The sequence below is a fragment of the Pollicipes pollicipes genome, unplaced genomic scaffold (assembly GCF_011947565.3).
Source record: "Pollicipes pollicipes isolate AB1234 unplaced genomic scaffold, Ppol_2.1 Scaffold_6138;HRSCAF=7277_pilon_pilon_pilon, whole genome shotgun sequence".
Lineage (NCBI taxonomy): Eukaryota > Metazoa > Arthropoda > Thecostraca > Pollicipedomorpha > Pollicipedidae > Pollicipes > Pollicipes pollicipes.
The window spans coordinates 29,007,751-29,030,071 of record NW_023596818.1 but is presented as its reverse complement, the minus strand read 5'-3'; the positions used below and the strand labels follow the sequence as shown (position 1 = coordinate 29,030,071).

Genomic DNA, 22,321 nt, shown 5'->3' with positions numbered 1-22,321 from the left:
CCGGCGGCGGCCGCTGCGCGCCGTCCCACGACACCGGCCGCGGCCGCCTCAGCGGGTAACAGCGGGCGCGCGCGGCCGACAGGTGCATGTGCCGGGCCGGGTACGACGGGCCGCGCTGCCAGCAGACGAGCCGCAGCTTCCGCGGCGACGGCTGGGCCTGGTTGCCGCCGCTCTCGCTGTGCGAGGAAACGCACCTGGCCGTCGAGTTCAGCACGCGACGCAAGGACGGCCTGATCCTGTACAACGGACCGATCACGGCGCCGGAGGATGACCAGCCGGTGGTGTCCGGTCAGTGGCGGTGGCGGACGGTGCTGGGCGCGGAGATCGCGAGGTCGCCTCGGTGGGAAGTGGTTTTGGAGATGTTGGACGAGCTCGGGATTGTTGTGACTGTCTCCGTATGCTAGTGAGCAGGTACAAATGGTCGTTTTGTTTTGAGGTAAAGCGGTCCATTTAATACGAAAGGAGAGTCAGGTCTGATTGCACCCCTTTCACGATGGTAAAGAGCACACCTTTGATACGAATTGCCAAAAGTCGAGCGTTTGTTCTCACCGGAGGACAATATGGAGCTGAGTGACTTTTTTTAAAAAAATCAGGTTCTAGGGTGAGTGACCGCCTACAGACGGTTGCCGCCCAGAAAACACTAGTTTGGTACTGAAACACCAATTTAGTGCTTGTGAAAAATTTTCATAATATTATTTTCATGCATGCCGCCAGCGCGGCACGGTCACATTATTGAACATGTACCTTACCTCCTCTCGCACGACCGGGGCGCCGCGTGACGCCCGTGTCGCGGCGCCGGCAGACTTCATCGCGCTGGAGCTGGAGGAGGGCAACCCGCGCCTGCTGCTCGACTTCGGCTCGGGCACGCTGGAGCTGACCGTGCAGACGCCGGCCGGCCTCGACGACGGCGAGTGGCACCGGCTGGACGTGTTCTGGGACCGCGAACACGTCCGCCTGCTGGTCGACCTGTGCCGCGCCGCCCAGGTGGTCGAGTCCGACGACGGCTCCGAGCCCGTGTTTCAGGACGCCGCGTGCGCCGCCGCCGGCACCATCCCGCCGTTCAGCGAGTACCTGAATGTGAACGCGCCGCTGCAGCTGGGCGGCGTGGTGCACGCGCCGTTCGGCCACCGCGCCTACGGCTGGCAGCACCAGCCCGTCGGCAAGCCCTTCGATGGCTGCGTCAGGAACCTGGTGGTCAACAGCGAGGTATGCGCCGGCGGCGGAGCGTCCTGTGTGTTTCTCCCCTCTGCTGTTACATGTCTGATTTGAGACTGACTGCTTATGTCCGATAGTGACTTATGGCTTACAAACCAGGCTTTAGCATTCTTAATGTTTGATATTCATGTTATTCAATGCTGTCGGTATCCAGTAGCCTCAAGTCCAAGTGCCCAACGTGTTTCGCTTGCGTCCGGTTTGATTGAGAGCTGAGATCTGCGCGAAGGGATGAGTTGAGCCGGGGGAGGGGGGGGGGGGGGGGGCGGCAGTGTAATAGTTAACGCGTCTGCGTTAACCACTGCGCGTCTGGGGAACCAGAGGTACGGGGTTCAATTCCCCGCGATGCCCGCCCTTCCTGCCAGGGCGAGAGGCAGGCGACGCCACATAGCCTCAGCAGCTGAGTGCGTCGTAAAGCCCCAGTGACGTGACGTGACTGGTTGAGCCGATACCGGCCACGTCCGTGCGTCCCCTCTCGGGCGCGTTTATCCGGCGCCGCGCCATGACGGCGCCGTCCGGTCGCTCCCCAGATGTACGACCTGTCAAACCCGGGTCTGAACCGGCACTCTTACCCGGGCTGTCCGCAAGTGGAGTCGGTGTGCAGCGGCGCCGACCTGACCTCGCGCTGCGGCGAGCACGGGCGCTGCGTCGGCTCCATGACGCGGCCCAACTGCGAGTGCGACCCCGGCTGGTCAGGTGGGTCACGGCCCTGGTGACCGTGGGTCAAGGGGGTCACGGCCCTGGTGACCGTGGGTTGGGTGGACCTCGCTCTTGGTGGCCGTGGGTCGGGTGGGTCACTAGGCGTGATTGGTGAGGGCGACAGAGTTCAACAGGTGCGTGTGCTCCCGATGTCATCGGCTTGAGGGACAGGGAACACGGCTGAGAGCCGGAACCGCAGAACATCAGATCGCTTACATTGACATTGACTCCGTGTACGAGGCTTCGGCGTCTCCCCAATCTGACTTAAGCGCACCGTCGGAACGCCAATTGGCGCTGGTTTGGCGCTTGTCGTGTCCGATTAATGATGTGGCGTGGAGTAGGACCACTGTGTACTGCTCGTCTGCTGTCTGCCACGAGCTCCGACTGTCTCGCGGACCTGGCTGGCGTCGGTCCGCCCGTGCGCCGGCGTCAGCTGTCGTGCGGCGTCCTCGCCGGCGCGTGCTGACGGCTGGCGCGGGCGCGTGCGCAGGTCCCGGCTGCTCCATCCCCACCATCCCGGCCACCTTCCTGCCGGAGTCGTACGTCAAGTACGCGCTCAGCTTCTCGCCGGACGAGTTCCGCACGGAGGTGCAGCTGCGCTTCCGCACGCGCGAGCAGCACGGCGAGCTGTTCCGCGTGTCGGACCAGCACAACCGCGAGTGGTGCATACTGGAGATCAGCGACGCCAAGCTGCGCTTCAGGTGAGCCGGCGGCGGCGCGAGAGCGGCGCGCGCGCGGCCGCGGCGGGGGGGGGGGTCACCTCTATGAGCAGGGAACCCGTCCGTCGGGAGGGGGAGGGGGGGGGGGGCGCCGGGCGGGGCTCGTGTCGGCCACCCGGGCGCATGTTTCCGAACAGCCCTCCAGTGGACAGTGTCGCGTTTCGGTCCGATGTATCTCCTCGTTGCGTGCGAATCCAGTTTGGCGGCGGCGTCCACTGCGGACAACGTTAGCCCGGCCGGCGACGGGGCCTGTCAGGCGCGTCGTGCCTGGTCGTGTCCCGTAGTCGGCCCCCGCGTGAGCGACGGTCAGGAGCAGCAGCAGTGGCCAGCCGCGGTCTCAGGCAGCGGCAGCGGCGGCGGCGGCGGCGACGAGTCCGCCACCAGCCGCCGACCGGGTCCATCTGACCGGCCGCCCGCCTGCCCGCCCGCAGATACAACCTGAACATCCTGCGCACCGAGGAGCACGAGCTCTCGCTGTCGGCCGTCAACGTCAACGACGGCCAGTGGCACGTGGTGCGCGTCAGTCGGCACGGCTCGGCGGCCGTGCTGCGCATGGACGGCGGCGAGGGACGCAGGTGGGTGCGGGTGTGGGTGTGGGACGTCAGGCGCCGGCTGGCCGGCCACCGCGTCAGGAGGTGTCGGCTGGCAGGAGGCGGCGTCGGCTGCAGATGGGCGTGGTCGGGCTGGGTGGCTCCGGACGGATCGGGAGTTGGAGTGGGCTGGATCGTCAGAGGGCTTCGGAGATGGTGGGTGGCGGTTCTCACGCCAGGAAGTGGCTGGCAGAGCTGGTTTCGTCCGGCCAGGGCCCGGGGCATGACTTCTGGCGTGCCCTGGGGCACACCCGTGCTGTGGCGGCCGTTGCTGGACATGATGCGTGTCTGGTGGCTGGTTATTACCGATCCGATTCGACCCCGACCCCGACCCCGACCCCGACCCCGACCCCGACCCCGACCCCGACCCCGACCCGACCCCGACCCCGACCCCGACCCCGACCCCGACCCCGACCCCGACCCCGACCCCGACCCGACTCCGACTCCGACTCCGACTCCGACTCCGACTCCGACTCCGACACCGACCCCGGCCCCGATCCCAACCCCGGCCCCGGCCCCGGCCCCCGACCCGACCCCGACCCCGACCCCGACCCCGACCCCGACCCCGACCCCGACCCCGACCCCGACCCCGACCCCCGACCCCGACCCCGACCCTCGACCCCGACCCCGACCTCGACCCCGACCCCGACCCCGACTCCGACCTCCGACCTCCCGACTCCGACTCCGACTCCGACACCGACACCGACACCGACACCGACACCGACCCCGGCCCCGATCCCACCCCGACCCCGGCCCCGGCCCCGGCCCCGGCCCCGGCCCCGGCCCCGGCCCCGGCCCCGGCCCCGGCCCCGGCCCCGGCCCCGGCCCCGGCCCCGGCCCCGGCCCCGGCCCCGACCCCGGCCCCGACCCCGGCCCCGGCCCCGGCCCCGACCCCGACCCCGACCCCGACCCCCGCTTCACTTCACTTCACTTCACTTCACTTCACTTCACTTCACTTCACTTCACTTCACTTCACTTCGCTTCGCTTTACTTTACTTTACTTTACTTTACTTCACTTCACTTCACTTCACTTCACTTCACTTCACTTTACCTCGCCCCTCCCTATCTGGTCCTCATCCGCGCTGACTCGCCTAACTCAGACCTGACCTGACCTGACCTGACCGGCGCCTTCCGTTTCGGCAGGTACAACGAGAGCATCCAGTTCACGGGTCACCAGAAGCTGGCTGTGGACAAGCAGGAGGGCGTGTACGCGGGCGGCAAGGCCGAGTACACGGGCGTGCGCACCTTCGAGGTCTACTCCGACTACAAGAACGGTGAGCGGACGCCGGGGGAGACGACGGGGGCGCTGGCTCACCGTCCGGTGATGAGGGGACGGACGGCGTGATGCCGGTGGTCTGGGGCTATCGGTGGACGGGGCTGTGTGTTCGGGCGGCGCCCGTCGAAAGGGGGAGGGTTTGATGGCGTTGGTGGCTATCGTGGGACGGGATGGAGACTGGGCGGGGGAAATTGATGTTTAGTGGCCGGCGACGTGGCCTTTGTCACGAGTGTGCTCTGGTCGGGTCGGATCTAACTAGGTCTAACTTGACAAGGTGCCTGCATGGTGTCCATCCGGAGGGCCATCAGCCTCCTGCTGATCTGACCTGGCCTGGCCTGGCCTGACCTGACCTGGCCTGACCTGACCTGACCTGACCTGACCTGACCCGACCTAGCTTAACCCGACCTGACATGACATGATCTGGCTGGGTAGGTTGCTTGGTTGATGTTCGTCCGGAGAGTTGCACGCTGCCCTGGACCCGATGTGACCTGACCTGACCTGATCTGACCTCATCCAACCCGACCCGGCAGGTTGCCTGGACGACATCCGTCTGGACGGCTGCCAGCTGCCGCTACCGCCTGGTATGAACGGCACCCAGTGGGGACAGGCCACCATGAAGCGTAACCTTAAGATGGACTGCGCCTCCAACGACCCGTGCGCCAACGTCATCTGCCCCACACCCTTCTCCTGCATCGACATGTGGATGAAATACGACTGCGCGTGAGTGCTCGCCCCTGATGCGCGCGCAGACGAGGTCACCCCCCGCTGAAGGAGTCGTACTTGTCGAGAGTAGGGGGCGTGGGGCTCGGAGCTGGGGTGGCTGTGGTGCTGGCTGGGCTGGAGACGGGCTCAAAAGGTGGGGTAGCGTATATCTGGCGCTTGGACTCGGAGTTTGACAACTTTGATCGCGCTGTGTACAGAATCATGAGATGTATTTTTAAAAAAAACGTGGAAATAACTCGCACAGTGCATCTTCATCCAAGGACTTGGTTGATCTTCATTAAGAGCGATCTTGAATTCACGTTTAGCTGTCCTTTCGGATATTATCGATGCCATGTTGTTGTTTTTTATATCACAGATACACGTTTTGTTGCGCATCGTTTCGTTCTCCCTGTCGTCTCGTTGTCCTTGTCCCAGATCCTGTCCGGCTAGTCGAGCGCCTGCTGCTAACACTGAGTGGCCATTGTCGGCGGCCTGGGATGCACGGTGAAGGGATCCCAGGGGGCAGCGGGCTCGAGCTCGGCTAAAAGCTGGAGAGACGGCGCCAGAACACACTGCATGCAGACATACTCAGGACATTCAAAAGCTGGCGAGGAAAGGCACCTAAGCGAGCCCGGCTAACCCATCGAAGCACCCAGTGGGAGCGAGCGCGTAAGACGGGCTCACGGTGCAGCGTTGCGCGCCTTCTCTCCAGTTTTGCCGGTCTCGGGCAGGGCTGCCGGTGGTGGGGTCACCCGGCCCCGGCTGGCTGCTCGACGCCGGTCGGAGCCGGTGTGCGGGGCACGTGTGCGGGGTCGCACCGCGATTCTAACCGAGCGCGCCGACTGCTTCACTGACGGACTAACTGTGGTGCACCGGCTGCCTGAACTAACGGTTCGGGGCTGTGGGACTGGGGCTGGCCGGCGGGGCCGTGCGGAGGGGCGCCCCGGCGCCGCCGCCGGCCGCCGGCGGGCCCGCACGCGCCGCTGACGGCCGCGGCCGGCAGGTGCGGGGACTTCAGCATGGTCACCAGCGACGGCAAGTCGTGTGTCGACCGCAACGAGTGCCTGCTAGACAGCCCGTGCCTGAACGGCGGCCTGTGCGTGAACCGCGATCCCGAGTACGTGTGCCAGTGCCGGGCCGGCTTCACGGGCCGCCGCTGCGGCGTCGTGGCCGAGCAGCAGGTGCTGCGGCTCAGCATGGGGGCGCTGGCCGCCATCCTCGTCTGCCTGCTCATCATCCTGAGTGAGTGGCCAGGCCGGCCGCACCGACGTCGGCCGACGCAGCGCACGCGGGGGTCGCAAGCACGGCTCCCCCAACCAGTGGCGGGAGCTCGGAGACTTGGCTCCTCCCAGTCACTGGGTGGATGGCACGGCTTCTAGTCATTATGTGGACGGCATTGGTCCTAGTCACGGGGTGGACGTCACGGCTCATCCCAGGCACTGGGTGGACACCGCACGCCTAAGCTTCCCAGGCACTGGGCGGACGCCCGCGTCATGGCCCTCTTCATGCAAAGGCTGCACGTCCGAAGCATGCCCGCCTGCGACGCCAGCCGGCGGCGTCGGCCGGGCTGGGTGCGGGTGAGACAGCACGACTGGCACTGTAGCTAGAGCGCATGCACTAACTCCCCGCCGCTCGATCGCCCCCGCCGCGCGTCGAGGTGAGTGCCGAGAGCGCGCGGACTGAGGCAGCACCTCGCGCGCAGCTGTCCGGCCGGCTACCAGCGCTGGAACGCCGAGTGCCTGGACGAGAACGAGTGCGAGTGGAACCCGTGCCTGCACGGCGCCGCCTGCCACAACACGGAGGGCGGCTACCGGTGCGAGTGCCCGGGCGGCTTTGGCGGCCGCGACTGCGAGCTGCTGGCCGGCGTCACCGGCCGCTTCCACTACCCGGCCGAGTTCGTCGTGCCCATCGTGGCCTGCATTCTGCTGCTGCTCGGTGAGTGGCGCGCCGCCGTCGGCCGAGGAGGCGCGCGGCACCGCAGGACGGCCGCCGATAGGGCGGCGCGGCGCCGCGGGCGGAGGAGGCGTCGCTGCGTCGCGGCGGGCTCGGTGGACGGGCACCGGTGAGTGGGCGGGGCACGCCGTGGCGCCCCGCACGCCGGCTCAGCCAGAGGAGCTGGCGGCGCACGTCCGTGCCCGACAACGCTTTCGCTATGTTGAAGCGCCCAGGTATGCTGTGTTGACGTCTGGCTTCCGGCGATCAGACTCAGCGTACACCGGGGCTTCATGTATGTACTGGAATTTATGGTTGTCGTTTGTCCCGTTGGTCCGCTATTTCGTTCACTGCACCGCTTGGCATGTGTAGGCATGATTGCGGCCGCCGGTTTATCTCCGAGACTATAATTTTTTGGTGTGTTGGTAGATTTGTTCAGCTGGTTGTCATTTATCATTTGAAAATTGATTGCTGTCACGCATGGCCGGTAACTTTTGCCGATACAGGATTCAGTCGTGGAGTGGTGCGACATGACGTATGTTCAGGCCCACCCCGCGCGGGGCGCGAGAGCGTGCCAGCGGCTGCGCCTCCGACGTCGCCGTTGGCGCTGACGCCGCCCCCGTGCCACAGTCCTGGTGCTCGTCTTCGTCGTCTACAACCGGCAAAAGGAGCGGCACTACCCCAAGCAGGACCCGTATGACGACGTGCGCGAGAACATCATCAACTACGACGACGAGGGCGGCGGCGAGGACGACATGACGGCGTTCGACATCACGCCGCTGCAGATCCCGATCGGCCCGATGGTCGGCAACGGAAAGCCGCTGGGCAAGGCGCCCCACCCTTGTGAGTGCGCCGCCGGCCGGGCCGCACGGGCGCCCTGGTGGTGGCCGACGCCGTGTGGGATCGGCGGGGGGGGGGGGAAGGTGTGGAGGTCGGGGGACGTCGTCGGGATGGCAAGCGCATCGGGTTGGTTAAGAAGCTACAGATGAGTCTCGCGGGGAAAATACGTCCGTGAAGGACTTTGTACCGGGTCTGGACGTCATCGAAGACGGCTAGCGTCTCCACGGCTCCACCGACGGTGTGGCGTTCGTCGTGTTGCCCCCTACCGCCAACTATGGCATGGTCTGACTTGCCTTCACTGTCACAGTCGTCGCCTGGCGCGTGCGAGCGTCGGGAGCGAGACGCCCCTCCCCTGCTTCCTCGTGTGACGCCCTCCCCCTCCCCCCTCTCCGACAGACGGCTCCGGCCCACACCCGGACGTGGGCTCGTTTATCGACGAGCACAAGGACCGGGCCGACACGGATCCGAACGCGCCGCCCTACGACGACCTGCGTAACTACGCGTACGAGGGCGGCGGCTCGACGGCCGGCTCGCTGTCCTCGCTCGCCTCCGGTGAGGGCGCTGACACCGCCGGCCGCAGGGGTGACGCCGGCATCCCGGACCGAGGCCAACGACCCTTCCCCCGACCGCCTGGGGCCCCCGCCATGCCGGCCTGTCGGCGTGTTGCCCGCGGCTCGTTGCCCGTCCCTTATCCACCGACTGTTGCCGCTGCCGGCCCGGTCCCGCCTGTCCGTTCGGCCGCACTTCTGGCGGTCTGCTCAAGCTGGACGGACGCGGCTCGCCGGCGGGTCTGGTCTTCACATCTTCACCCTGTCCTGAGCGTGACGCAGACCCCTCGACCCCCCCCCCCTGCCCCCTTGCCCTGTGCCTGGCTGATCTTTTGGCTGTGATCGGGGCGGCGCGGAAACACCCCGGGCTGTTTGTGTAGTAGTTTTTGGCCGTTTTGCAGTGTGCTGGTTTGACTAGACGGTTGTCGCCGCGGCGTGTGGTGGTGAGGGAGGGCGGGGAGGAGGGTGGCAGACTGGACCCGCGGACCCGACCCACACAGTCATAATAGCATACACCGTTCCAGAAGACGTCATTGCCGGGGAGCTCACACTGACGTACTGTCTGTAGCGAGGAACCTGACGCGCCCGCGGGAATGTATGGCAAATGGCCGGGCGGCATACCGAGACGCGGTCCGATCGGATTTCAACAGGGATATCAAATATGTGCGAATTTGACCAATGCTTTCCTCATAAGGCGTGCTGCTCTTCCTTTTGTGAAGCGATGCCATCATCCCAAGTTCCCCCCATCTGTGTGTGAACGGCGGTGTTATTCACCACTTTGTTAGATTATCGAAACATTGCCAGCTTAGCATGAGATCACCATCTCGGCCTATCATTTCGTTGCTCGCCGCAAAAGCACATGTTTATGTCCATTAAAACGGGCACACGCTGCGCAGAGTAAAAGTGTGTCGTATGCGATAGCGTCTCGCGAGTGAGCGCTCATGTTTAAGCATTTGGGAGCCCGTAGCTACGTCTACGGGTAAACCAATGCATGCAACCATTGGTGAAACCAAACCTCGCCCCGAATGCAGCGTAACAATGAAAAAGTTCAGAAACAGGCTGCCGCCACCCCATCAGAAGACGGCACGCGTTCCGCCTTACGGACCCGAAAACGGACCTGGCCGGTCGTAGGGGCAGGGGTCAGGGCGGGGGCGGGGGCGGGGGCGGGGGCGGGGCGGTGCGTGGTCCCAGTCTGCCGCCCGCCGGTCGGGCCGGGCTCGGGGAGGGAGACGGGGAGGGGCGGTGCGTCACAACAATACCGCGCGCCGTCAACTGACCGGCGTTCTTTCTCGTCCCCACAGGCCTCTCCGAGTAGTCTAGGTATTGTTGGGTCCGCCGCCCACTCTCTGTTCTCTCTCGCTCTCTGTCTATCATTCTCCGTTTTCTCTCTGTCTCTCTGTCGCTCTTTCTGTCCGCCGACACTGCGTGCCGTCCCACCCCGCCGTCCGTGCCCCCTTTCCGTCCTGTGCGTCGGGCCCGGCGGCGGCGCCGTGCGCGCCGGCCTGAGAGCCCTCCGGTCCGTGTAGTTCGGTGTGACTTGCCGTTCAGCTGTGTTCGATCGGCTCCCATCCGGACCACACCGCCCCTCCGGATCCACCGAAGGCCCCTGTGACTGGGGCGATCAGGGTCGCGCGCCGCTCGGCCGGCCCCTGTAGAGGTGCACCGTAACTAGATGTACCTGCTGCACTCGGTCGATGCGTCGTGAGTTAGCGCATAGGTCCTGCGGTGTGGTATACTCGACGTAGCGTGCACGCCCCGCGCGACCTAAGAACCTGCGCGGGTAGCTTCGACACCGCCGAAAAGAACCGAAAGGTTATTCCAGCAGGACCTAGGTCCGTGTTCTGTGCGGTGGGGTATGGCTTTGATGGCAGCGGTTGCAGAAGTTTCTTTAGTGTTGAAGATAGCCCATGAAATAGAACGGGTACGCACGTTGATAATCAAGGTGGTGTCCAGTGTTATAGGCTAGATATTGGATCCCCTGCAGCTTAATTTTTATACATGAATCCTGAGGAACGAGCTGGCGTCGTATTTAAGTTTAGCTTTGGTCAGTCACCGACGTCTGATGTCACGTCTTAATGACCTGTATTGTGTCTCGTAGGTCTGCTTGCAGAGTATGGACTGCTTTCGCCACTCTCCTTGTTGTCCCCTGCGCTATGTATCTCTTTCTGCTCTCCCGCACGAGTAGAACCGACACTGGCTACGTGCAATATGCTCAGCCTGCGAACATGCAACTTTGCATAAGAGTGGCTTGGAGAGTTTTGAATGTAACGTGCCCTTGTATCTCTATAGCTTTCGGCCTTGCTTTCATAGGTATGCAGACTAAACCTAGCATTTCGTTGAAGTAGTCACCTGCTTTGTATTTTGTGTAAGCCTTCTTTTGCTTTAAGCTGTCGCCAAAGTTGAGAACTTCGTCAGCCGATTATTGATTTTGAGCTGCTCTGCGGAAGCGCTTTCCGGCGAGGCGTCGCTGCGCCCCGATCCTTGCCGTCCTCTCGACCCGTCGTCTCGACCCGTCCTCTCGACCCGTCCTCGGCCGCTGCACGTAGGCGGCCGGGCCCTGACCGGGACTGTTGTGAGCCCCTCCCACAGTAGGCCTCGATCGGCATGTGACACGTTGGCCTGGCTGTGAGGATCACGAGAGCACACTGCACCTGTCGGTCGTTTGGGGCCGCACACCCTTGCTCGCACGCTTCTTAGGGAAGACCGCTTTCTGGCGCTGTTGTCCGGGTCATGCGGTGACGCTTGGTGTAGCGCTGACTCTTCCCGCCCGCTTGGGTTTGTCGGATCGCGTCCCCGGCTTGTCCGCGGGTCGACTGTCCGTCGGCGTCGCTGTGGGTGGCGCCTGCGCGCCTGGGGGGGGGGGGGGGGGATCGTGACGCTGATGTGTCGGTGGCGGTGGTGCGTTGGCCGCAGCCATGGCCGTGACCTGGCGCCGTGTTCGCAGGCACGGACGAGAACGAGCAGGACTTTGAGTATCTGAATAATTGGGGGCCGCGCTTCTCCAAGCTGGCGGACATGTACGGCCGCGGCGAGTCCGAGGAGGAAGAGGAGGAGCCGTGAGCAGCGCGCGGCCCGCCATTCCACGGCGCGCGTCCGATCTCAGCGACCTGCCGGCGCCCGGCCGGCGCGTGCCATGCCGGCGGCCGGGCCGACCCGGCGCGCCACGGTCCGGCCGCCCGCGCCGCCAGCGCACTGTCTCCCGCTCGCTCTCTCTCTCTCTCTCCCTCTCTCCTCTCTGTCTGTCGCTGTCGATGTGTGAGAGAGCGCGCGCGCGCGTGTGTGGGACCGAGCGGACGCCGCGGCGAGTGGTACTTACCGTTTTCTACGTTTGATACGCGGCCGGGCCGGAGAGGGGCGCGCGGCGCGCCCCCTGCTCATCTGACGGCCGCCGCGAGAGGCAGGCGCGGCGGGACGCGGCTTTTGTTTTGATGTGTGCACGCGCGGCGCCGGGACGCGCCGCCGGCCGTTTGTTTTTGGTGCCAACCGCGCGCGCGCGCGCAGGCGAGTGGTCAGCTGGAGCCGGCGGCTGGAGATCATCGAACTGTTGGATCTCACCCGGAAGCGGTGGAGCGTGCGCGCGTGCCCCGCCCGCCGCCATACTCATTGGAATCTCGCCGCCCGCCCACACATCTGAATCTCACGAAATCAAAGTGTTGCAGCCTCTAGTCACGGTCTGTCTCTACCCGCCAGCGATGTACTCACCGGGACGCATGGCAGGACGAGCGGCCCCAAGTGGCCGCGCTCCGTCGAAAGCAATAGTGGTGTGTTTCACTCGTCCTTTTCTTTTCTGTGCTGGACAATCACGTTTAGTGGCTTTATGATTTGCGCGTCCGCCTGGTTTCGTGATTTTCTTGGACGTGTTGACTCATTTGTGAGATTCGTTAGCGGTTTTCCGCGGGTGACGCGGCGTGAGCCACGTGTGGACCATCTTCATTTGGACGTACAATTTGAGAGGTTATGTTTTGTTCGTGCCTGTGCTTTCGGTGCTTGCGTTTTATACAATTTATACGTGATTTGTAAGAGAGTAGTGATGCGTGACGTCTCTGTATGAACATTCTCTAGGATATGTTGTATGAAGTAGCAAAAGTAAAATTATGTCTCAATGGCGGCTTTTGCTAATTGTAGACTAAAGGAGAAAAGGCAAACTGGCGAAATAGCTAAGTAGATACACTCAGTGCAAAGCTGAACACGGTACTGCGGTCCGAAAGCGTCATCGCCGCAAATTAAGATGGAGATGAGCTCGGGCTTCCCTAATTATGTACTGAGAGAGGCGAGAAGGTATGAAGCGGTGGTGGAAGCGACAGCCCTTGGCATGCTCGTTGTGTCCACAATGTCGAGGACCGACGACGTAATGAACTTTGTCCTTTCGAAGGGATGTAATCAGGAACCATTATTGTCACGATGAGACCGTGATCGGGCATGCATCTCATGACATTATTCCTGGCCTTTGTTTTTGAAAAGAAAATTTCTTCACTGTTGGTACCTGCCCTACAAACGCACATGGATTTGCGGAACGTGCGCCGGTTTTGTGCCGGGAGGTCAGGAAGGTCGCATAAAATTGGGGCACTCACTGCATTTGTACCAAGTTGCCCCAGAGGTTTTGCAATTTAATTACGATAACTTTGTTCCAAATGATTTAAATCTGACGAATGACGGGCAGCCGACATAGACGGCTTGTGCCCCTAAGAAAAGTGACGTCTGCCGGTGTACTGCGCGGCGGGCCAGAAACCTCCGCGGATCCAGGAAAGTTGAAAAGGGCAGCCTTATCTCTTCCAGCGCTAGATAGAAATACCAGCGTCACCAGTCTAAGCACTACTCCAGAAGCCGAAACACGTCGCAGAACAGCAGCGAACAAGCGGAAAGCCCCCGACAACTCTGACGACACCTCGGAAGAGGACACGTCCGCCTGCGTAGGCCGCCGGGTCACCAGGTCCTCCGCGAGCGCCACAGGGCACGGCGGCAATGCCGCCCGGGCAAAGCGGCCCGCCAGCACGCGGTCGGTGCACAAATCGCCCTCGCTGACCCACATCTCCGGCGGGGCGAGTCGTCAGTCACCGGCGGCCGGTGTCTCGCTGACGGTGGCGTGGCGCGGGAGGGATGCCGGCCGGCCGGCGGCTCCCCGGCTGCCGCGGCACGGCTCGCCGCACCCGCGCGCCCGCCAAGGATCACGCCGCTCCGCCAGCCCGGCGTCGACGGCGTCAGATGCCTCCTCGGGCGCCGTCGGTGGCGAGCTGAAGCGCGGGAGGGAGCCTCACGGAGGCGGCAAGTTCGCAGCGAAAGGCTCCACAGGCAGAAGGAAGACTGCATGTGGAACAGATATGGCCGGTAGAAACAAATGAGTGGGTATGTATGAGTGACTGGTTGTTTCTTGGCAAGGATGCAAGGATCGTGATAAGTATGTTTTATTTTGAAATTATTGTAGCTTCTGTTTGGATGAGCGTCGTTCTTCATATGTTGGGTGCGGGTGGGGTAGTGACTTCAGTTGTGTCGTTAGTAAATTAGCCTATAACAGTCCTACAAAAACAGACAATAAAAAAATAAACCTTCTATTGAAAAGCTCGCATGTTTGTTGATTATCTGGTTGGACGAGTCGAATGTGAGGACGCCGCATGCTGCTGATCGGGTGTTGAGAATTAACCTTGTCGGGGTGGTGATGCAATCATGTCTCTTTGTCTTGTAAAGCTGTCAAATTGGGTTAATCGTGGATTCGTTCTGATATGTGCTGCCTCCGATTGTGCAATCCAGATTGCTATCGGGTAGCATGTTCATGACTGACACGTCAAGGTCATGCGCGATATTTAAGTACGCGATGGACCCCGTATGAGCTCCGCAAGTATGCTGACGGGTTTTATCTCATCGGAAGGATAGATGGTTCACGTATTTGAGTTGTGCAGACAGCACCGTCCTCATGCTGCACACATGGTGTCAATATTCGTAGCATGGTATATGCAGCTGCATCTTGCGGTCACCAAAATAAACATGAACAGACACACATAGGTCATAAACAGCGTAGGTGACGACCTTCATCATGGGCGCTCATGCAGCTCCTTCGTCAAACGGCAAGAGCCATTGCGTATCACAATGTTAGTACCCGAGCCGAAAAACGGAACGCCACTCGGCGATCACAACTGGTTTCCGACAAGGTTCACAGTATCATCTCGCTGGCTGTTGCATTCCGGACTAAATCATTTACTTCACAACTGAGGTGCTCAGGCTGGCCTGACTGCCCGAAATCCAGAGACTAACGCATGTTGCTCGTGGCGTGGGTAATGCGTCTGCTCGTGGCTTTGTGTCGCACATCGCGTCTCTAGCAGGGCTGCGATGGTCGCGCACCGTTACCCGCGTCCACGCCACCCGGGCATCGACTTAGAGGAGATACGGCTTCGCCCACGGGCGCGGCGGCCTCCTTTCAACTTTCCTGCAGCCTCGCCCTCAGCCAAGGCCGCAGCCCTCCCTCCCCCCCCCCCCGGCTAACGCCTATTCGGCAGCTTCCTCAAAACGTACATTGCCATCGTGCGCCGCCCGCGACTGCGAGGCGTCCCCGAAGTGCACCGCGCCACGCGCCTCGTCCGCCGGCTTGCTGTCGTCGGCGGGGCTGTCGGCCAGGATGTCGGAGTCAGCGTGCCGCACGAGCTGTCGCACGCCCAGCGGCGCGGCCACGTCGGCCGTCTTGCAGACGCGGTGCTGCAGGCACGTGTCGGGGCAGCAGAGGTCCTGCAGCGAGCACTCGCCGTGCGAGAAGCACTCGGTTGGCGGCGAGGCCGCGTGACGCGACGTCACGCAGACGGGCTGCGGTGGCGGGCACACTCCTACCGGCCAAGGGGGACTGCGTCAGTGACGCGCACCGTGAACACACGGGCGGTCCTCGCTGATCATGTCTTATGTTGTGATTGGGGTCTAGCGACATGCGCAGCAACTGAGAACATTACCGTGGCGTCGCGGCGTTTCGACGGCTTATTTCAACGGTGTGGCCTACGCCACACCGTTGCTGATACATGACGTCACATCAGCGGCACGGTGTGTCAGTGGTATGCATGCACGAACGCGCAACGACCGTATCTCTGACGTCAGCGAAGACATCCCGTGACAAATCTTGTATTTCCGTGCCTGCGGTGCCCGAGTGAGCCCGGCCGAACCGCGCCGGGGACGGCTGCATACTCACTGTTGCCGCCGAAGCCCGCGTTACTGGCGTGGATGCCGGTGTTACCGACGTTGAAGCCGGTGTTGCCGGCGTAGAGACCGGACGAGCCGGTCTGGTACTGGCCGCCGTACGCCGTGAACGGGACGATCTGCGGGCCGCTGCGGTCGCAGCAGTAGTAGCGGACGCGGCCCCCGTACCCCGGGTAGCCGTTGAAGTTGTTCCGGCGGCACCAGTTCCTGCCGAAGCCCAGCGTCAGTTCTGCAGCTGGCCTGGACACGGCAGGCCTGCCTCCAGCGCGTATGTGCTGTGGCGGTGGCGAGGGCGTCAACGACCGGCGCAGCCATTGGAATGGCGGAGTCAGCTGATCGTGCCGCGTCACTACGGGTTTGCTTCTCGGCGTCGACATTTTGGCGAGAAAATAAAATGTTTTACCAGTCTCAGGTTGATATGGTGAATTATCAGATTCCGGGTTTTTACGTGAGGTGATGACCATTACTTTGGAATAACTGGCTCGCTGCATCCGCGTAAAACACAATGCATGTTATAAAAAACGACTTACCTGCAATATGATGGACGCTGATATCCTTGATATCCTCCAGGAAAACCACCTGGATATCCTCCGGGAAAGACTCCAGGGAAGATCCCTTGGGAGCCTCCCGGGAAAATTCCGCCAGGGTATCCTCCAGGGAAAACGCCTCCAGGGAAGCTTCCTCCGATTCCGCCGGGAAACAATCCGGGGTATGCAGCTCTTGTTCTACTGGATCCGGCTGGATCCACCTGTATCGCCTGGATCCCTTGGTCCCGTACCAGAGACCTGCCACTGGCGTCCGAGCTGGGCTTGTTGTCAGAGGTGTGGACAACGCTGCCCACCACTGAGAGGCCGAACAGCACCAGCAGGACGGCGTGCGCCATCTGAAAGACGGCGAAGTCAACGCATCGTCTGCGATGGTACCAGAACTACGAAATAAAAAGGAGGTCGTGAAGGCAGCAACCAGCCGCATCAGCTGCCGTTCACGAACGGCGACAGTAAGCTTGTCCAGGCTGTTAGCATTCTTAGTAGGATAAAACTTGTTTGTACAGGTAAACTCGCTTTCGTCGCACATGCAAAGTCCCGAGATTATCGGCTCGGACGCTACAGTTCCTCGAGCACCATCTGTACCGATTCAGCGCCAGCCGCCAGCTGTGTGATGCGAATATTCTATATTTATCATCTGGGCCCAAGCGACTCGTGGATATGTCTGGATAGTAGATGCAGACCTGTTTTAACCGCTCTTATATCATGTAAAGTTGCCCGATGATCACGTCTTCACTAGCCACACCTCATAAACTCGACCCATCGTCAGACTTACCCCTAATCAGAAGATATACACAAACGCCAAGCGATCAGCGGGTAACGCTCCACCTCACTCGCTATGCAACACGACAATAGCGTCATCCACAGGTCCGGCGCAACTTTATCCCACTTCTGGCTCTGCAAGTGGGTCAAGGTCCTCTCAGAGGGGGAGGGGGATGGGGAGGCCTCACGACTGCCGGGAGACAGGTTGCTGGTCCCATATAGGGAAAGCAGGTTCTTAGAGCCTCAACGCGAGAGATGCTGGCACGGCCGTGCGCCCAGGCCTCATGCCGACTCGAGTACGCCTCGTGACCCTGCACGTTGGCAGAGCGAAACTCACATGACGTCTGAACGTGGATCCAGGGAATACGCGCACGTCACGCACATTCCCAGGCAGGCAGCTTTGGTGGCGCTACTGCTTCCGAACAAGTGATAAGATCAGGCGTCAGCTCCACTAACTGCAAATGTTCGCGGATATGCGCCACGCACGCTACAAACCCAAAGCCGTGTTGCCCGGAGCGGGACACGCGGACGAGCAGAAGATCCGCTGTTCGGAGGCCCGGCCCGCTATATCCGCCGGCGGCTCGCCCGTCAGCTACGGGGATCTGCGGGGAGAGGAGGGAGTCGAGAGAGGATGGGAGTGATGCACGCACATCAGTAACAATGGGGTCTTAAGGGCGCGTGAACTGCGAAGGTAGTTTACGACCATTGAAGAACGAGAGGAGTAGAGTCAGAGAGAGAGAGAGAGAGAGAGAGAGAGAGAGAGAGAGAGAGAGAGAGAGAGAGAGAGAGAGAGAGAGAGAGAGAGAGAGAGAGAGAGAGAGAGAGAGAGAGAGAGAGAGAGAGAGAGAGAGAGAGAGAGAGAGAGAGAGAGAGAGAGAGAGAGAGAGAGAGAGAGAGAGAGAGAGAGAGAGAGAGTCAGGGGAACGAGCGAAGTTCGGGCGGGTGGGCTCCGGCCGCGGCCGGCGCCTGTGTGGGCGGTCCGGGGGCCGACCGGCGCCTGATTCGGCCGGTGTGGGGGCGCCGTCGCCGCAGGCGGGGGCCGGGGCCGCGGCAACATTGACCCACCGTCCAGCACGGGCCAGGGTCGGGGATACGCCCTGATACCGTGACCAAACCGGCGGCGCCTCCACACGACGCACCACATTTAGCAGTCAGCCTGCAGCACGCTGGTGGCGTGAGGAGTGCACAGCTGGACCGCTCGGAGCAATTACAGTTGGGTGCAGCGTCATTGCCAAATACATCTTGCTCAATAAGATTTGAGAATACTGATGGCGTAATGGACAAATGTGAAGCATCTTGGAAACAGCCACGAGAAGCAATTGGCAGGCGAAAAAAGCTTGAGCGATAATTTCAATGGAACGGCACATTGTCCCGTCACGCGCACACCGTTGTAGGAAACGTTACACGCACAAACACTCATCTGTCTTTGTCACCAACTTTTAGACGGCATCATGGCGAATTGTTTGCATACGAGAACTCGAAGCATTACGGAGTGCAGCGATCTGGTTGGCTGTTTCTTTTGAATGCCAATTGACGGGCTGACTTCAGTTCAGTGCCATCGGATCTTCGGCATGATGACCTCATCACCCCTCGTCAATCCAGCCTCACACGATCACATGTGTCGGTGCCCATGCGTCCGTTCATCGTCCGTTATCGAAAAAGGTTTCCGTATACTGTTCACATCAGCCGTTGAGCCCGTTTGAATCCGTGACAGATGGCAGTCTGCCTCTCACCACTTTGCACTAATGCGCACCAATTGCAAAGGCTAGGCATTAGGAGACTGTAGAGAGAAACATACTTCGTGACATCGCACATGCATGCTGGTGGGGGCCGCCATCATCACTGGAGTGGCAAAGCGGTCAAGAGCAGTCACAAGGCCGAAATGGAACATGATTGCAATGCAAATGCCATTTCGCCGTCATATGATGGGAGCCTCGCCGACGTTCGCCGGCTTCAATGTCATCCATGCAACCTCCCGGTACATGGTCCATTGGTTAGCGGTCATCGCTTTCCAGATGGCTGTCCCGACGCCGTGGCATGATGCACTCCATGTGAGCGGCTTACAGCACACGTAACTCATGCGCCAAAAGCAGACAGGAACAGGAAATCCTCCCCGGGCGGCCGCAAGGCTACAGGGCTCAGAAGTGGGGACAGGTGTCATCCGCGTGCTAAATCATGCATACATGGCGCCGAATGACGGGGCCCTCTGCGAGGGGTGTCCACCTGTCGCGAGTGACGTATGAGCCCCGGCGGTCCCCTGACCCAGCCGCCGCGGGCCTAAACCGGCCACCAGCAATGGCGCACTTCGCCTCCTCGATGTGCCCTGGCGGCGCGTCAGTATCGCCCAAGTATGCACAGAGAGGACTTATTAAGTCATGCACACACCAATGTGAGTCTCGCCAGCGGTCTTGATCAAACACTCGTTTGGCACGTGACGTGTCCCCGGCCAGCTGTTGGTCACGAGGGGCTCTGACGCGGCACTGGCGGTGGAAGCGGCCCGTCACGTGACTCGAGCCGGCGAGGGTTGACAAGGGACCGAGAGCGGTTCTGCGCAGGTACGCTATGAAGACAACAGAAGCTCGCAACACAGGCGGGGCCGACGGTGCCGCACTGAACGCGGGATCGGGCGTGCACTCGGCACTGTGACGGCTTCAGAACCTTTCAAACCTTGAAGGTGAACGTATCTGCACTAATCCCCACAATTTCGCTTGTAAGGCCAGGTGGCGAATTCTTTTTGACATCTGTCGCTAAGACCGAGGAAGAAGCATGCTGTGCACGCGAGCCTGGAGTTCCGCCCCCGCCCCCTCCCCCGCCGCCGCCGCCGCCTCCAGCTCAGCTGAACAACAGGTTTCCATGGAAGTGGGGAGGGGATATCCTCCAGGAGTGAGCGCTTACCACACGGCCACCAGGGCCGCCACGTCCACCGGCCGTAAGCTTAGCAAAAAGCCGAGACAGGATAACGGCCCTGTCGGCTATCTTTTGATCCGCTGCTCGACGTCACGGAAACGGGAAACATACTCAGAGGACGACTAGACCACAAGCACAGAGATAAGTCTTATTTATGGATTGGTCTGGTGACGGGTATTCAATCGAAAACTGAAAATACTGTGGCCAGGTGTGCTTGCCACTAAAGCTACACGAGACATCAACCCAAAATCACGTGAGTATTGCACGCGTTAGCGCGCGTGTGTACTGATGCCGAGTACCGCCGAAGGCTATGTTAACTGGGTAATGTGGATGAGCCCGTGCGCCACTGCGAAATACCTATGGCTACTCTCATCACCGGAGCACTTGGCCTGGTTACTGCCCACCAGCAGTCTTACTGGAGTGTGAGCGCCACAGCACTGGAACGCAAGACAGCACACCCGCCCCTCACTGATGCATGCCTGCATCACGAGGAACGCAAGTGTCTCGCCACGCTGGGCCTGCGTGGCCCGCCATCTATCGCATTTGCTCGTACTAAATATTCCCCTGGGCGCCACCACACGTCTGCACTCTCGTCACACATAGATGTGTGTGACGAGACGATAAGCAAATGACCGTGTGATAAAGACAGATAGCTAGCATTTATAAGCAAGTCATTCCCATGAAACACCAATACATTTCCATTGCACTCAAGCCTTCCACGTTTGCTGACCGGCGCAGATTGACCGATTGACCCACACGGGTATACCCTGGGGGATTATTCCGTCACTCGGAATGAAACGCAGCCGAGAGATCATCTAACGACTCATCCGCTGCATTGCCCTCTTTATTGTTTTATCATATATCTCGCAACGCCCCGCTTGTCCGGGGCAGGCTGCACGCGCCAGTGATAAGTGGGCTGAAGGGCCGCCTGGTGGGGCTTTCGTCCGAGAGCCAAGCACACACTCCATACAGGGGTCTCTGCGCGGGCTTAGACTCGGGGACTGGGTTCCCATGTGCACGTATCTCTGCCTGGCCGATGCTCATCCTCCGTCCCATAGCCCTTAAATGGCCACCACTGACCGCCAGTGTAATACAAATAATAATCTAATACAAATAACCAATAACCAATCTGCAGGTAACACAGCGTTTATTGTCTTATTCCTCGTAAAACAACCAGAATGAACAGATTCTCCTGGTTATTCCACGAAGTTTTTCAGCTTGCCACGGCCGAAATTCCTTTCGAGGTTTCACTTCGTTTCGTTTATCGTATCCTTTTTTCGTTCGAAATATCGCTATCATTTCGAATTACATATATATATATATATATATATATATATATATATATATATATATATATATATGGCTTAATTATTCATGTCTACCTAGCCATCCTCCCGATTATTCTACGAGTAATAGGGCTATTACTACTGTCTCATCCACATGCACAACGTTCCCCACAAATGCACAACTTACGTTAATAACCAATCTGCTAGCTAATTGAAGGCTCATAATCAAGGGCCTTTCTAAATGTAGTGACTATGGGATGATGTGAGAAAATGGAAAAGTGACATCGTGCCCCTAACTACCATAATTTATTCTGCCTTCACAGCGCACAGCCAGTCCCGCAAAGATCACATACAAGAACCATGTATTACTCAATTGCCAGAATCTTTTTCTTTTTCTTCTTTTTAAGCGTCAAAGCCTTCAGGCCTTTCACGTTTGCTTTTTGAACTTTCTTCAAGCTCTTTTGTTTCGTTTTCATGGTCTTCTTCTCCTTGCTCGTCTTCGTGGCCTTCTTCTCTTTGCTCTTCTTCATCACCTTCATCCCCTTTACCTTGCCCGCCTTGCCTTCCCGTTCGCCCGTCTTCTTCGGCTTGCCGGACGCTCCGGCCTCTTCCGTCCGCCTCCTCTTGCCCGTCCTCTTGCTCGGGCTAGCCTGCTGGTCGGGGTCCGGCCGTTTCCGTTTCGCCGCCGCGCCGTTCTGCTCCGCCGGGTGCCGGTCCTCCTCCTCCGCCGCGGCTCTGTCCGTCCGCTGCTCGGCGACGGCACCGACAGCGGCCTCCTCGGCGCCGGCCGGCGGCCAGCGCCTCTCGGGCGGCACGTGCAGCGTGACGCTGGTCAGCCGGCAGGTGGTGTTGTAGCTGGCCACCAGGAGTGGCTGCTCGGTCACGGCCGGCACCTGGGAGGCGCACACAGCACTGACGTCACACGGCGGCTTTAATGACGTCGTAGGGGGCTTGGTGACGTCACACGGGGCGTGCCGGTCGTGACACACCTGGCGCCGGCGAAACAGACGGCAACCGGAGACGAGCGGTTCCAGTCTTAGGTTGCTGGGATGATCTGCATGGCAACACGAACAGACGGCAACCAGAGACAAGCGGTTCCAGTCTTAGGTTGCTGGGATGATCTGCATGACAAC

General features: G+C 60.7%; 1 protein-coding gene across 1 annotated transcript in view; it reads left to right on the top strand.

Moving 5' to 3' along the window:
- Positions 1–12,622, top strand: part of LOC119105952 (neural-cadherin-like) — a 64,051-nt gene extending 51,429 nt beyond the window's left edge. The window contains 12 exon segments of the mRNA XM_037229530.1: positions 83–288; positions 803–1,206; positions 1,743–1,908; positions 2,402–2,612; positions 3,062–3,205; positions 4,364–4,494; positions 5,027–5,216; positions 6,202–6,319; positions 7,001–7,133; positions 7,761–7,973; positions 8,367–8,522; positions 11,463–12,622. Of these exon segments, the coding sequence (XP_037085425.1) occupies positions 83–288; positions 803–1,206; positions 1,743–1,908; positions 2,402–2,612; positions 3,062–3,205; positions 4,364–4,494; positions 5,027–5,216; positions 6,202–6,319; positions 7,001–7,133; positions 7,761–7,973; positions 8,367–8,522; positions 11,463–11,578 (2,188 nt within the window). The 3' untranslated portion in view covers positions 11,579–12,622.
- The last annotated feature ends 9,699 nt before the right edge of the window (positions 12,623–22,321 follow it).